The 14,538-nt window shown below is 40.6% G+C and overlaps 1 protein-coding gene across 1 annotated transcript in view; it reads right to left on the bottom strand.

Moving 5' to 3' along the window:
* Positions 1–324: 324 nt before the first annotated feature.
* The window catches only part of LOC107151539, a 113,096-nt gene continuing 98,882 nt past the window's right edge, over positions 325–14,538 (bottom strand). Inside the window, 3 exon segments of the mRNA XM_048802421.1 lie at positions 325–860; positions 863–3,837; positions 4,088–4,209. Coding sequence (XP_048658378.1) covers positions 435–860; positions 863–3,837; positions 4,088–4,209 — 3,523 coding nt within the window. The 3' untranslated portion in view covers positions 325–434.

The raw sequence follows: 14,538 nt of genomic DNA, 5'->3' as shown, positions 1-14,538 counted from the left end.
TAATTCACTTTTGGTGACCTCCCAGGCTCCAAACCCTCCCACACTAGTCTCACATCCCCATTGCTTGCAATAATATTCTGCAGAACTCCCACATTCTGGGGGGCGGGACTCTCCGGGGCATATGTACCAGGTGTCCATTTTACAGGGAGGACCATTTGAGCCATCAGAGCTCAGGTACCTCTTTCTCATATAATGAATGGGTGTGTCAGAGTCTTTTTGTTTTGTTTGTTTCCATGACCCCTCAGCCAACTGGCAAAGTTCGAACTCTAAGTCCGGGAACCATATCTGGGGTCCTTCCTGAGTTGCCAAAGACTATGTTATGTCCAATTTCTGAATTCTGGATTACCCAGGTCCACTTATGTGGAAAATGGAGGTTATTACAAAGAACAGTACTAATGTAAGCAAGAATAAGCAGCCAGCCTAATAACAGCATCCTAACTAGGGTTTAAACGCCTTATCTTAAGTTTAAGAAAATTGTTCTTATGGCTAGTAACTTGCCACTTGGAGTTCGAATCTGGAATGAAGTCGCTCCTCACAGAGGATGGGTCCGCTGGCTTTGCATGAGAGTAGTGGATCCAGGTGGCTATTCCGTCAACCTTGAGAGCGGTGGGCGTCGTGAGGATCACGACGTATGGTCCCTTTCAGCGAGGTTGCAGTGAGTCCTGTCGATGTCTCTTTATGTAGACCCAGTCTCCGGGATGGAAGCTGTGTGGCTGAGGAGGGGGTCCTGTCTAGTACAGAGCTTTGAGGTGGGGCCACACGTCCTGGTGGGCTTGTTGCAGGGCTTTTAGGGAACGTAAGAGGTCAGAGTCATCAAATTCTACAAGCAGGTGTTCAGACAAGCAGGGGATTATGGGGGGGTGGGTATGCCAAACATAATTTCAAAGAGAGTGGCTCCTAATTTATAAGGGGAATTTTGTACCCTATACAGGGCATAGGGAAGGAGGGCTACCCAGTCTCCACTAGTCTCCATGGTCAATTTGGTCAGGGTCTCTTTTAGAGTTCTATTCATTCTCTCTATTTGTCCTGAACTTTGGGGTCTGTAAGCACAATGCAATTTCCAATCTGCCCCAAGAATAGACATGAGTCCCTGACTTACCTTAGACAAAAAGGCCGGTCTATTATCGGACCCTACTAAGACTGGGAAGCCATACCTGGGTAAGATGTCTTCCAGCAACTTCTTAACTACTACTTGAGCTGTCTCACGCTTGGTTGGAAATGCTTCTACCCATCCTGAAAAAGTATCTATAAAAACTAGAAGGTACTTATATCCATATTTGCCAGGTTTTACCTCAGTGAAATCTACTTCCCAATAGGCTCCTGGTCTGTCTCCTCTTACCCGATTCCCAGGGTTGGTTGTGCTGTGGCCTGCATTCCTCAGCTGGCAGGCCTTACAGGTAGCAATAATCTGCTGGATCTTGGAATTTGAATTTTTAATCTTTATCTTAGCATGCCTTAGTAGGTCCTGCATCTTTCTTTCACCCATGTGGGTGGAGCGATGCATTTTTTGTAAAATTCTGTTGCCTAATTTTTCAGGTATTATCACATGACTTCGGGAGTCTCGCCACCATCCATTAAGGCACTGAGTCATAGGCAGTTCTTTAATCCACTCTAAGTCCTCCTTGGAATATTGTGGCATTTCTGGTAGGCTTCGAGGCCCCGGGTCAGGCAGGTTGGCTATCATCACAGTCTCTCTTTGCATAGCTATTCCCTGAGCGGTTCTATCAGCCAGATTGTTCCCTCTAGACACCATGTCCTTAGGTTTCTGATGTCCTGGACAGTGGACAATGGCCAATTTCTTAGGCAACCATAGGGTGGTAATGAGGGCCAATATCTCTTCTTTATTTTTTATAATCTTTCCCTAGGCTGTCAGTAGCCCTCTTTCCTTATAGATGGCGCCATGTACGTGGGCCGTGGCAAAAGCATACCGACTATCAGTGTAAACAGTCAGCTTTTTGTCTTTTCCCAGCGTTAGTGCTTGAGTCAAGGCTATCAGTTCATCTCTGGGCTGAGGTTCCTATCGGGAGGAGTGAGCTCATACCACTTCAGTCTCTGTTACCACTGCCGTGCCCGCATACCTCTGACCTTGTTGAATGAAGCTGCTTCCATCTGTAGACCAGATGAGCTCCGAATCCGGCAATGGCTGGTCCTTGAGGTCTTCTCTGATGCCATGGACCTGCGCTAGGATCTGTGCACAGTCATGCAAGGGAGCCTCCAAGTCAGGGTTGGGTAGCAGGGTGGCTGGATTGAGAGCTGAAGGTGCCTGAAAGGTGATTCTGAGAGGGTTAAGTAACAGTCCTTGATAATGAGTGATTCCCTCAATGGCATGGGGGGTGGTGATATATAGCTCTTGTCCTAAGGTTAGTTTTTCAGCATCTTTAACCATTAGGGCAGTGGCAGTTATCATCCTCAAGCAAGGTGGCCAGCCTGCCGCCACAGGATCCAGCCTTTTTGACAAGTAGGCCACTGGCTTCTTCCAGGGACCCAGATACTGGGTCAGGACCCCTTTAGCAACCCCTTTGCGCTCATCAATGTACAGATAGAATGGTTTCGTGATATCGGGTAGCCCTAGAGCAGGTGCTGACAGCAATGCAGTTTTAATTTGGTCGAAGGCCTGGCCCATCTCCGTGGTCCACTGGAAGGGCTGAGTTTCTTTCGTGCCTTCGTACAGAGGCCTGGCTAATTCAGCAAACCCAGGTATCCACAGCCTGCAAAAGCCGGCCGATCCCAGAAACTCCCTTATTTGCCTTGGAGTCTGGGGTACAGGGATTTTAAAAACTGTTTCCTTCCTGGCCTGTGTTAGCCAGCGTTGCCCATCTTTTAACAGGTACCCTAGGTATGTCACCTCAGGCTTGCAGATTTGAGCTTTCTTGGCTGAGGCTCGGTAACATAGGTCCCCCAGGGTCTGCAACAGATCTCTGGTCCCTTTTAGGCACTCTTCTCTGGTCTGGGCTGCAACCAACAAATCATCTACATACTGTAAGAGAGTTAGCTCAGGATGCTTCTCTCGGAACTCACCTAGGTCCTCATGGAGTGCTTCATCAAAGATAGTAGGAGAATTCTTGAAGCCTTGTGGGAGTCTGGTCCATGTTAGCTGTCCATTGATTCCTTTTTCCTTATCTGACCACTCAAAGGTGAATAGTTGTTGACTCTTGGGGGCCAGGGGCAGACTAAAAAAGGCATCTTTCAGATCTAGTACTATATACCATTGCCTTTCAGGTGGCAAGGAGCTTAGGAGGGTATATGGGTTAGGGACAGTGGGGTGAATATCCATCACCCTTTTGTTCACTTCCCTCAGGTCTTGGACCGGCCGGTAGTCATTGGACTGAGGCTTCTGAACAGGCAGAAGCGGAGTGTTCCAGGCCAACTGGCAAGACCTCAGGATCCCCGAATCTAACAATCGCCGAATATGGGGGGTTATTCCTGCTCGAGCTTCCACCGACATAGGGTATTGACGAACCCTAGCCGGGTCCGCTCCAGGCTTTAGTTCCACAGACTCTGCCGGCCTGTGTTTGGCCAGACCCATACCTCCTGTTTCCGCCCATGCCTCCGGGTACTCCTTTAGCCAATAGTCTATATCCTGATTGCTGAGGACGGGTTGTTGATACAGTCTATATTCATCCTCTAAGGTCACAGTCAGTACCTGAATAGGCTGCCCCTGACCATCAGAGACTGTAGTGCCTCCAGGTTGAAAATGAATTTGAGCTCCAATTTTTGTGAGTAGGTCTCTTCCCAATAATGGATAGGGGCAGTCAGGGATAACTAAGAACCAGTGGGATACCCGGCCCACGCCTAGGTCCACTGTTCTTCGGGTAGTCCATGAGCATTTGTTAATCCCTGAACCCAAGAAGTCTTTTTAGATAATTAGATAATTTTCCTTGTGGCTCCGTCAATACGGACCTGTAAGAATTCTGAGGGGGATTAGTTCCCTTGTCAGGGTGTTGGGGTTGAGGCGGACAGGACAATACAAACACAGATAACACAAAATTCGCAGCGCGGCCACAGAATTCGCAGCGCGACGTGAATTGCTACCCAGAAACTAAAGGCTCAGGCGGACTGCGGATCCGTCAGCTACAAAATACTTTACCAAATACTTCACAAAATACTTTACTACAGGCAATCCACTCAGAATCCAGAAAGGGGCTGGGGACGTCTCCCACAAACCCCGTCGGCTGCCCTTCGGTGCATCCACCTGGACCTTTTGCCGACCTCACAATACAAAACCAGAACCAAATTACAGAATCTTACACATCGGCAATGCCTTTACTTACCGGCGGGGTTTTTATCACCTCTCCATCGGGGTGTCTGGGTAGGCTTATTAGGGGGATCCCGGGCGAGCCCCCATATGTTATGTTCGAATTCGGGACCCCCAAAAGACCACCAGAGACCCAAGATCGATGTAAGCAGCAAAGAGGTGTTTATTGCGAGCTAGCTCGGTCCTCCGCACACACACAGCAACAGGTGACGCTAAGAGGCCTCAATCTACTTTCTTATAGCTTTTTAAAATGTACAGTATATTTGACATTATTTATTTATTTATTGGTACTGGGTGTGCTTTACAACTGATCTACATCTCCAGTCCTTTTTAATTTTTATTTTTGAGACAGGGTTTCACTAAGTTTCTGAGGAGTCTTGCTAAATTGCTGAGGCTGCCCTCAAACTTGGAATCCTCCTGTCTTAGTCTCCCAAGTTTCTGGAATTCAGGTGTATACCACCATGCCTGGTTCTTTTGAACTGGGTGGGGGTACCAGAGATTAAACTCAGGGGTACTCGACCACTGAGCCAGATCCCCAGCTCTATTTTGTATTTTATATTTAGAGACAGTCTCGCTGAATTGCTTAGTGCCTCACTTTTGTTGAGGCTGGCTTTGAATTTATGATCCTCCTGCCCCAGCCTGCCAAGCTGCTGGGATTACAGGCCTGCGTCACTGTGCCAGCTTGAGAATATTTTTGAATGCTCTGTTTATTATTGTTATCTATAGTCACCCTACTGCAGCAGCATCTCAGTCATTTCATTTTTAACTTTTATTTAGATCTCTCTCTATATATAGATTTATAGTAAAAACTTTTTTTATTAATCTCTGTTTCTTACTGCTTCAACAGAATTAAGTCTGATCATAGCAAATTATAATTGATAGCACAAAAACTTCCCATAAAAATAATGGTTGGGGCTGTAGCTCAGTGTCAGAGAGTTGCCTAGCAGAGGCACTAGGTTGGATCCTTAGCATTACATAAAAATAAAATAAAATAATGATTAAAAATGAAAATAAGGGCTGGGGATGTGGCTCAAGTGGTAGTGTGCTCCCCTAGCATGCGTGAGGCACTGGGTTCGATTCTCAGCACCACATAAAAATAAAATAAATATATTGTGTCCACCTAAAACTAAAAAATACATATTTTTTTTTAAAAATGAAAATAAAATGCATACCAAAAAATAAAAAATTGTTAAAATGCACAAAAACTCAGAAAAATTATTATAACTTTATTAGTTATACTTCATTGTTCAATGTTAAATATGAATACATATTCAACCAAAGCAAACCCTGACAAATTTTACATACAACAAGAGGACTTCACATCCTCAAAGACTCTTTGAAGAAAATGTGTATGACATTTCAGCAGTGAATTTCAGTTTATTGTGAATGCCATGTAAAATTGATCTGAATCCCAGATTTTTCTGATATCCCCTACCATGCCATGTGAATAACAGCTGATTCTACTTGCATCTTAATCATCAGAAGTGATTAGCAGACTAAACAGTAAAATGGTAAATGTCATTCCACACAAGAGAGAAATTGATTTTGAATTCATGAGATTTGTCTACTAGACTGGACATTTGAAAATTGCTAGTGGAGATAAATTTACTATGAACTTCTACTCTGGTTATAATTTATTTAAAGACTATTAAATATACATATTTATACTGTGATATTTATTTTCTTAAAAATAATCTGCCATTGTAGCCTGTGGTTGGGTAAATTATACCCCACAAGCTCGATCTGGCCTACTTCCAGTTTTTGTAAATAAAGTTTTATTGGAACATAGACACCTTACTTTCGTGCAACAACAACAAAGGTAAGTAGTTATTACAGAATGATATGGTCTGAAGAAAACTGAAAATGTTTACAATCTTGTCCTTTGTAGAAAAAGTTTGTCAATCCCTCTTAGTCTATATTATTTGTTAGACAAACAGGCTTAACAATATCATGTGAGAGTTACCATCATTTATTATCTTCCAGTTCTGTGGTAAACCCTTCCTGTGTTTATCTCAGTGCTGTGAAGTACTATTATTCCCATTAAATGTACCAGGAAGGAAAAGCTTAGGAAGCATAAGTAACTTGTTCATGTAAACAGTGGAGCAGGGATTCAGACTCAGGTATGACTCCAAACCTATGCAGTTCCTCTTTAATTTATCTCTTTTCTAATAACTCCATGGTCTTCTTCCTCTAGGCAAGTTGCATGATTTGAAGCTATGGGAAAGAGTGCCAATGAATTAAGTAAGTGTCTTAGCTGCCTATTAGCTGCCTGGCTGTGAAGTCACACTTAATATAGAGCAAATAACTTTTAAGTTCTTGTCAAAGTATAAAGAGTTCAAACTGAGTGCTCAGATTAGTCCAACTACAGTCTGCTTTAAAGCTTTGAAAAAGCCTCTGTCTGGGAGTCACACTTTGCTCATTAATTAGAGCTTTTTGGCAAACCACATACAGTCATGAACTTCCCCTTGTCGTCTTCCAAAAAGGAATGAGAGGTATTGCTTTCATTTTCACAGGGACAGGGGGCTATCACTGGAACATCTGTGTGCTAGATCCTGTGTGGCCAGTTTGATCCTGTAAGTGTTCTGAAAAAATAAATTTTCACTAAAAACAGATAGGCAAAGCAGGATCGGCTGTAGCTTTTGCTAGACTATTTTTGTTTTCTTCAGGGGTACTCTGCTGCAGAATGATCTAGAAAGATGGATCACAAATGACCCATTCATTGTGCTTCCTGACAAGCCTGCCCCTGTGGACTGCTTATTGTTTTCTCTTTAAACCAGCATGCTTCAGTCTTTCTCCAAGTCATTTCATATATTCCCTGGGAACTATCAGCAAAGTATCTAGACATGGTCTTTCTCTCCCATTCAAGGATTACAGGAGTAACCCAGAATTTTCACCCTCCTGGGAAAGTGTCAAAGACTGTCTTATTTGTTTATTTTAGTTTTTAAACTCCACATCTATCTACAAAGAATTTGAGATAGATCCAAGAATATACACATCCAATTAACAAGCTGTTCCATCTGAGAATAGCAATTTGATTCTATTCTGGCAACTTCCAAAAATGAATATTTCCATACATCCTCTGGTGTGGAAGAAGAAAGAAAGAAAATGGGTTAAGGACTTGCTACTATAGTTCCAGAAAACCATGGGATTTAAAAGGAAAAGTAATCTTAAAAAACGTCTGGTTGAAATCCCTAATTTTGAGAAAAAATAAACTGAGGAACTCATTTGGATGTACAGTAATCAGAGGGAGGCTTCCCCTTGACTGCACCTCACCCCTGCTCTGCCAGGGAGCATGATTCACCTGGGCACATGTCCCTAGCAGGACATCAGAATACACTGTAGACCCCCTATTCATTCTAGAGATATTCTCTTTAGGTTTTTGACATTGTCCAACTTAATAAAATATTTCTGATTTACAAGTGATAAGATTGTCAATAACAAAATGGCTTTGAAAAAGTTAAAAATTGTTATATAATTGGAGGTGATATTATTAGGCATGATATACTCCCCTCTTCCCACCACAATATAATCTTAGGATTTATGACAAAAAATTAAATTGTGAAATTTTTGCATAAAATTACTTAATAAATATTAATTGAAATGATAAATATATTAATGAAGTTATATTACATAAGAATTAATAAGTAAATTGTATTTTTTTTCTAGCTGTGGAGTCATTCTCATTGTATAATAAGTGATTTTTCCTTTTTCCCAGTGAAAAGCCTAGTTAAAACAAAACCTATGCATAAAAACTTTTATTTTCTTTATCTTTTCTTCTTTCTTCAACCCTCCTCCCACCCTCAACCCTTGCTGTCCCTCCCTGTTCCTAGGCCCCTTTGTGTCTCCACCCAAAAGGGAAATGTTGTTTCTGAAGCATAAAAAGGGGAGACTGAGATCAAGGGATTTCTGGAATTATTCAGTTTCCATGCCTGAGTGTTCTTTGCAACAGTGGCAAAAGTTCAAATACTCAATGATACATGCAAAATTACGTTGACAGAACTCAAGGGCATATTTTCACTAATGAAAAGCACAGGTCTCTTAAGTACATATTTCCTCATTTGGTTTCATTCCTTAGACCAAGTTCACATTTTTTTTTCAGTGTCTAAATATGCACAGAGCTTCCAACCAGATTGTGACACCCACTTCCATGTTGCTTCCACAAATTAAGCCATTAAGGACATTTCCATGCACATATTCATCATTTACATATCCTCCTGGTATTGTGTTTGATAGTGGAAAATATTATCAACACAATATTCCCATTACTTTGGCAAAATGAGCTATCCTTAATAGTATTCTATTACATACACTGTGTGAGACCAAGAGACTTGCAGACTCTTTTCCCCAGTCTCCATGAGTCATCTTGTTTGGCATTTCACAATACAATCCAAAAAGCAGGATGGGGGAGATTAGCCACAACAGTAGCAGGGACAATTTTTGAGAGGAAACACCTTTGTTTGAGGGAAGGGAAGTGAAAAAGGGGTGGAAGAAAGCGGTGAAGAGAAGGGAATCAATCAATACCATCAGGAATTGAGAAAATAAGGAATATAAGTTATTCATCATTTACCTCCTTGTATTGTTCTGAATACAAGGAACATAAGTAGCTTGTTCATGTAAACAGTGAAGAAACAAAACACAGGAAGATAAGTATAAAAAGACTCAAGGAGGAAAAAAAAGGAAACAGAAGCAAAATCTTAGGTCTTGATCTTGATCTTGTCATCTTGCATATGATTACAAATGTTTATCTAACATGTATTGAGTGCCAGCTTTCTCTTCTAGGTCACGGAGATACCCGAGTGCCTGCTTTCAGGACATATTCATGTTTCTGCCTTTGAAAATAATGCTACCACCAACCGTGCCTTATCACAGGGCCGACATGTGTACATACTCAGTATATCTTGAATGAACCAGTGAATGCAAGGTGAGGAACAGGGTGAAGTTATATTGCAAGTCTCACTTTTTATTTCTCTTTATTCACAGCAATGCTACAGAAGAAAACTACACCAAACCTCATATAAAAATACCATTTATTGTTTTTATATCTAGTCTGTCAAGCTGATTGGCTCTGCTTGTCTTTGCTTGGCTGACTCATACTGCTTGGATATAGATCACCATCCACTGATCAGTTCAGGCTTCTGCTGGGTTAAATGGGGTGACTCAGCCATAGTCTATGTGTCTCTCATACCCCAGCAAGCCACAGCCTGGCATGTCCTTAGGGGTATGGCCAAAAATCCAGGAGAAAGTTGAACCACATAGTCTACTTGAGGTCTAGACTTGAATTAGGGTGATGGGAAGGGTAGGTCATTGAACTTTCAGTCTTATATAATCTCCACCAGCTCCCACCACCATATCCCAGGCTTTGTTCATCAGAGTGAGTGCCAAGCAGACCACAGATTCCATTCCGTTTGGGGCCAGTTGGTGTCAACATAAAACAAGGTATAATTTGTTCATACAAGCACCAGTAAGTATACTAAGAAGTTTTTGTACTTACACCAGTAAGTAATTCTAGTTGTTGGTCAAGAAGAAGGCTGGTTCTGGATCACAAAGTAAGTGTGAGAATTTCATTCACACTGTTGCAAAAGCACTGATTTCCTACAGCAGCACCTTGATGTGGACCAATAGGTTAAGCTGATCAAGGAAATAAACAGCAGCTTATCTCAAAGTCTAGCCGTAGAAAGACAGGAATTTCCCCATAAGAAGATTGTCTACCTAACCCCCAGCCTCTATAAGTCAGAAAATCACCTCCCTCCTCACCTCCATTATTTTAGTCAGCTTTTCATCACTATGACCAAAGCACTTGACCAAAACAACTTAGAGAAGGAAACATTTATTCTGAGCTCAGCTTTTCAGAGGTTCAGTCCATGTTCAGCAAACACATATTGCTCTGGGCCTGTGGAGAAGACAAGGCTTCATGGCAAGGAAAGCTGCTCACCTTACAGTAGCCAGGAAGCAAAGTGCTTATGGACCTATTTAAATGGCAAATAGGATAGGTGTGTGGCAGCATAAGCAAGATGGTGTGAGTAGCATCGAATAGAAACAGAATCTCAAGCAGCTCTGTGCTCTCCCCAACATGTATGAGATTCATACATACTGGTCAAAATGTTTTTGAGACTGCTATTATGACATCTGTTGATCTTAGTTTCACAAAGATAGCATAGAAAAAATTTTACCTCATTTCTATTAGATATGCTTTGTGGTAAAAATAATATTATCTTGCAGACAAAAGCTTAGAATGAGCTCTACATAAGCAGCCATAAGTTACTATTGGACCTGGGTCACTAGATTAGGCTTAGAGAAGAAATTACGTCAGCTATTGACTGCTTTACTTGGAGCATGCAGGATGGCAGCTACACCGCACTCAGTCACAGAAAAAGAATTAGTCATTACCAGATATGTGAAGATATAAATATATATAGGGAAAAATGGAATCCAGTAACAAATGAATGTACTCTCATGATTGGGATATGCTCCAATATTTCTAAAGTTTACATCTGCTTATCCAGTCATGTGCTGTGTAACACTTTTGCATCAGTGACAAATGGCATATACAACAGTGGTCCCATAAGATTATAATAGAGGTGAAAAATTGTTACTGCCTAGGACATCATAGGCATAGAGCAATATTACTCCCATGTATGGTGATGCTGGTGTAAACCTATAGTGCTGCCAGGTATATAGACATATAGTTTGTACAATTATGTATAGTACATAGTGCTTGATGTTAAGTAAGTATGCTACTTGTTTATATAATTACTCTGCTATACTTTTATTCTTATTTTAGAATGTATGCCTTCTGTTCATACAAAAAATTTACTATAAAACAGTAGCTGTATTAGTCTAGCAGAAGCCTTATACCTTACATTTATCTGGTCTCTTGGTGGCATGATGTTCTCTAGTACTTGATTTAATCCTGTGTTATTTTGTTCATTGTATCCTTGGGAGCAATTGGCTATACTGTGTGCATCTCATATGGCCTAAGTATCTGATAAGCTATTCCATCTAGCTTATGTTTACACAATGACAAAATCATGTAGTAAGGCATTTGCCAAAAAGTACTCCATCTCACCATGGATGGTGCTGTGCAGCTGTAAACCCAGAAATCCATGAGGATGAGGAAGAAGGATTATAAGTTCAAAGCCAGCCTCAACAACTTATCAAGGCCCTAAGCAAATTAACAAGACCATGTCTAAAAGTAAAAAATAAATAAATAAAATAAAATAGAAAGGATTAGGGATGGGACTCAGTGGTAAAGTACCCTGGGTCCAGTACCAAAAAAAAAAAAAAGACCCCACAAAATGCAATATGACTGTATGGCAGAGGGCAGAGTTAAAGAGGGGCTGGTAATGAAGTTAAAACAGGAGTATGCCATGCTCTGTCATTCCACCACAAAGTGTTGTCAAAACTCTTAAGGTTTTAAGTCTAACATCCAATCTACATAGAATTGGAGAAAAAGCAAAAATATATGGTATGTGAGTGAACATTAGACTGAACTAATTTTTCCTCCAGCCACCGAGGGGGTAAGCATCAGAAGAGAAGAGTATTAAAACATCAAGGAACCACTATATAAAACTGAGGCCCCACAAACATGTTTCAGACTTCCTAAGAGCCCATGTTACCAGAGCTGAGCACAACTAAGAGTTTTTAATGGAAAATTATAGCAAATTCTCTCAGTAAAAGACAGGAATAGCTTCTGCAGGACCAGTCTGGTGGTTGATAAGATATTCAGCTTTGATAGAGTTGACAGTTATTTATAGCCAAAATAGTGTTGAAAAACAAACCCTTCCTAACTCAATGGCTCAGAATAATACACATTTAGTCAGTTTACAGGTTTGTGGGTTAGCAATTCAGATAGGGCTTCAACAGGACATCTTCAGTGAGGACATGTTGAGGGCATTGCTCCTTCCACAGGCTGTCCTCTGTGTGTTCTCACAGTAGTAACAGAGGTATAACTGGGTCAAGGTGACAACAATAAGAACTTTTACGCCTATTCTAATGGCAGCTCTGCTAACGTTAGCATTAGCAAAGGCAGTGCTACTTGGGTAGTCCACTAAGAGTGGAGGAGACAAGTCATCCCATCCTTGGCGAAAACCATGGATTAAAGAGGGTAAAAATCAGAGCCACCAAGCGGCCTTCTGCTCTAAACAAATAACTTTAGGTATCCAGTGGGCCCTCAGCCTTCCCAGGGTAATAAGATGCTGGCATGAGAGAGAGAGCAATAAGAGAGGAATATGTTTGAAAAGGAAAATACCTTCTAGTAGAATTAGGGGAGCTCTTGGCCAAGTAGAACAAACCACTATGATCTTTGTGAAATCACCTGGTATGTTGATTGGCAAGGCACCAGCACTTTGGCTGGCAGTTTAAGGAAGGAAGGAAAAAATATGTTTTTTTTTTTCCTTAGCAGCTACTCTTTATATAGAGTTATGTTAGGCTATTAGTATTTATCATTTCAGTTATTCCTGGCAACATTTCTAAAGTTTTGGTGTAATTATCTTCGTTTTACAGATGAAAAATCTATACTGATTAATTTCTTGAAATAACAGTACAAGCAAATGGTAGACTTGTCTCTTCAAATTCCAAAGCTCATACTCTCCACACCACTGCACTTTGTACCCATATTGGCTTCTTCAGGAGTGAATCATCTCCCTGTCAACTTTTTTCCTAAATAATTCCCTGAGGAACAATGAGTTGTGAAAGTAAGCACCAGTCAGGAAAAAAAAGTCAGAACTTTTAGGACTTGAAATAATTCACTTTCCTGGCCTCCCCTTCCCAGACTGTTGTGAATGATTTTCCTTTGTAGGAGATGAAGAACATATGCCTAAGACCAGACCAGAGCACAAAAGGCAGATTTTTTGGGTGAAGCAGAATTTATGTTAAGCCAACAGAGGGCAAGACAACTTGACTCACTTAAGTTGACTTATGAGCCTCATTAGCTGACGGGCAGTGGTAACCCCATCTGGGATACCCTTTGTACCCCATTCAGACTACACATGAATCAAAATGGCCATTATCAGTTTTCTTGTAGAAATCTCTCTCTTTCTACATGGAGAGGTTAATTTGATGCTTGGGTATTTGTGCATGTCCTCTGGCCCAAGGGGTTGGTCTCAACAAGCTCCAAAGCAATGAAAAGCAAACGGAGAAGACAGGTTATTTTTAGAATACACTAAGGTGTACACATTTTCAATAATAGAAAATTAGGCATTTTCTATTTCAAACTAGAAAACAGGAAGTAAAAAAATTTTCACTTAAAATGGTTACTTTTTAAAATTTGCCAGTGCTCACACATTGCATAGAGCTTTTATGTACCATTTAAAAAGGGATACATGAGAAACACTTAGCTATTAGCATATGACAGTAATGATGAGTCACTAAATGTAAGTTAAAACTCACTCTACTCAGAGCCCCTTTATCAGAGAAAATATTTTTGAATACCATAGAAATTAGGTTGCTTCTTTGAAGTCCTCTGGAACAGCCCTTCTCTTTGCATTTATCTACCACCAACTCCAATACTAATAATTTTGTTGTGTGCTGTAGAATTAGACATTCATACAGTAAAGATTTCATGTAAAATGAAAAGATAAGGTCTCTTGTCTGTAGGGAGCTATGGGAGAGGCAGACTTATATATACAAGGAGTTAAATATCATTTGTGTATGTTTTGCCAAATTTTAAAGGAATAAGATCATTTAGAAAAAGGAATTATTCTTTAAAAAGGAGTAGCTTCAAGGACGATTTTAGAGTCAAGGAAAAACTGGTGCATGCATTCATTTTCTAAAAGGTGATGGTATTTGGTTGTCAGAGATCCAAGCAAGGTTATATTATGCAATATTAATTTTGGGGTTGTTTCGTTTTGCTTTCTGGGGAAGAAAACTTTAGTAGAAACATGGAATTTGGAGTGGACATCTGGGTCCTGACATTGTTTATTATATTAATTTATTCTTCATTAGTAAAATGGAAGGTCACCTTGAGGGTTGAAAACACTGACACATCTGTAAGAGCAGCACAGCACCCAGAATGTGTAAGTTAGTTTTCATGTACTTTCTTCATGACTAATTCTATTTCATCTCATCTTCACTCTGTAGTAACATCTTGAAATCTCATATCCTCTGTTCTCTTCATCTTCCACATCTTTGATCTTTTCTCCCCCTTAGTACTCTTCCTGTATCTTACAAACATCTTCAAATGTTAATCAATCTAAAAAACTTTTAAAAAGTTTTCTTTGATCCTGCCTTAATTATAATTCTGTCTGAGTTTTCTTTTATTTTAAATATTTTACAGAGATACATGC

This window comes from Marmota marmota, unplaced genomic scaffold, assembly GCF_001458135.2.
Source record: "Marmota marmota marmota unplaced genomic scaffold, marMar, whole genome shotgun sequence".
NCBI lineage: Eukaryota > Metazoa > Chordata > Mammalia > Rodentia > Sciuridae > Marmota > Marmota marmota.
This window is presented reverse-complemented; position numbering and strand designations above follow the sequence as displayed.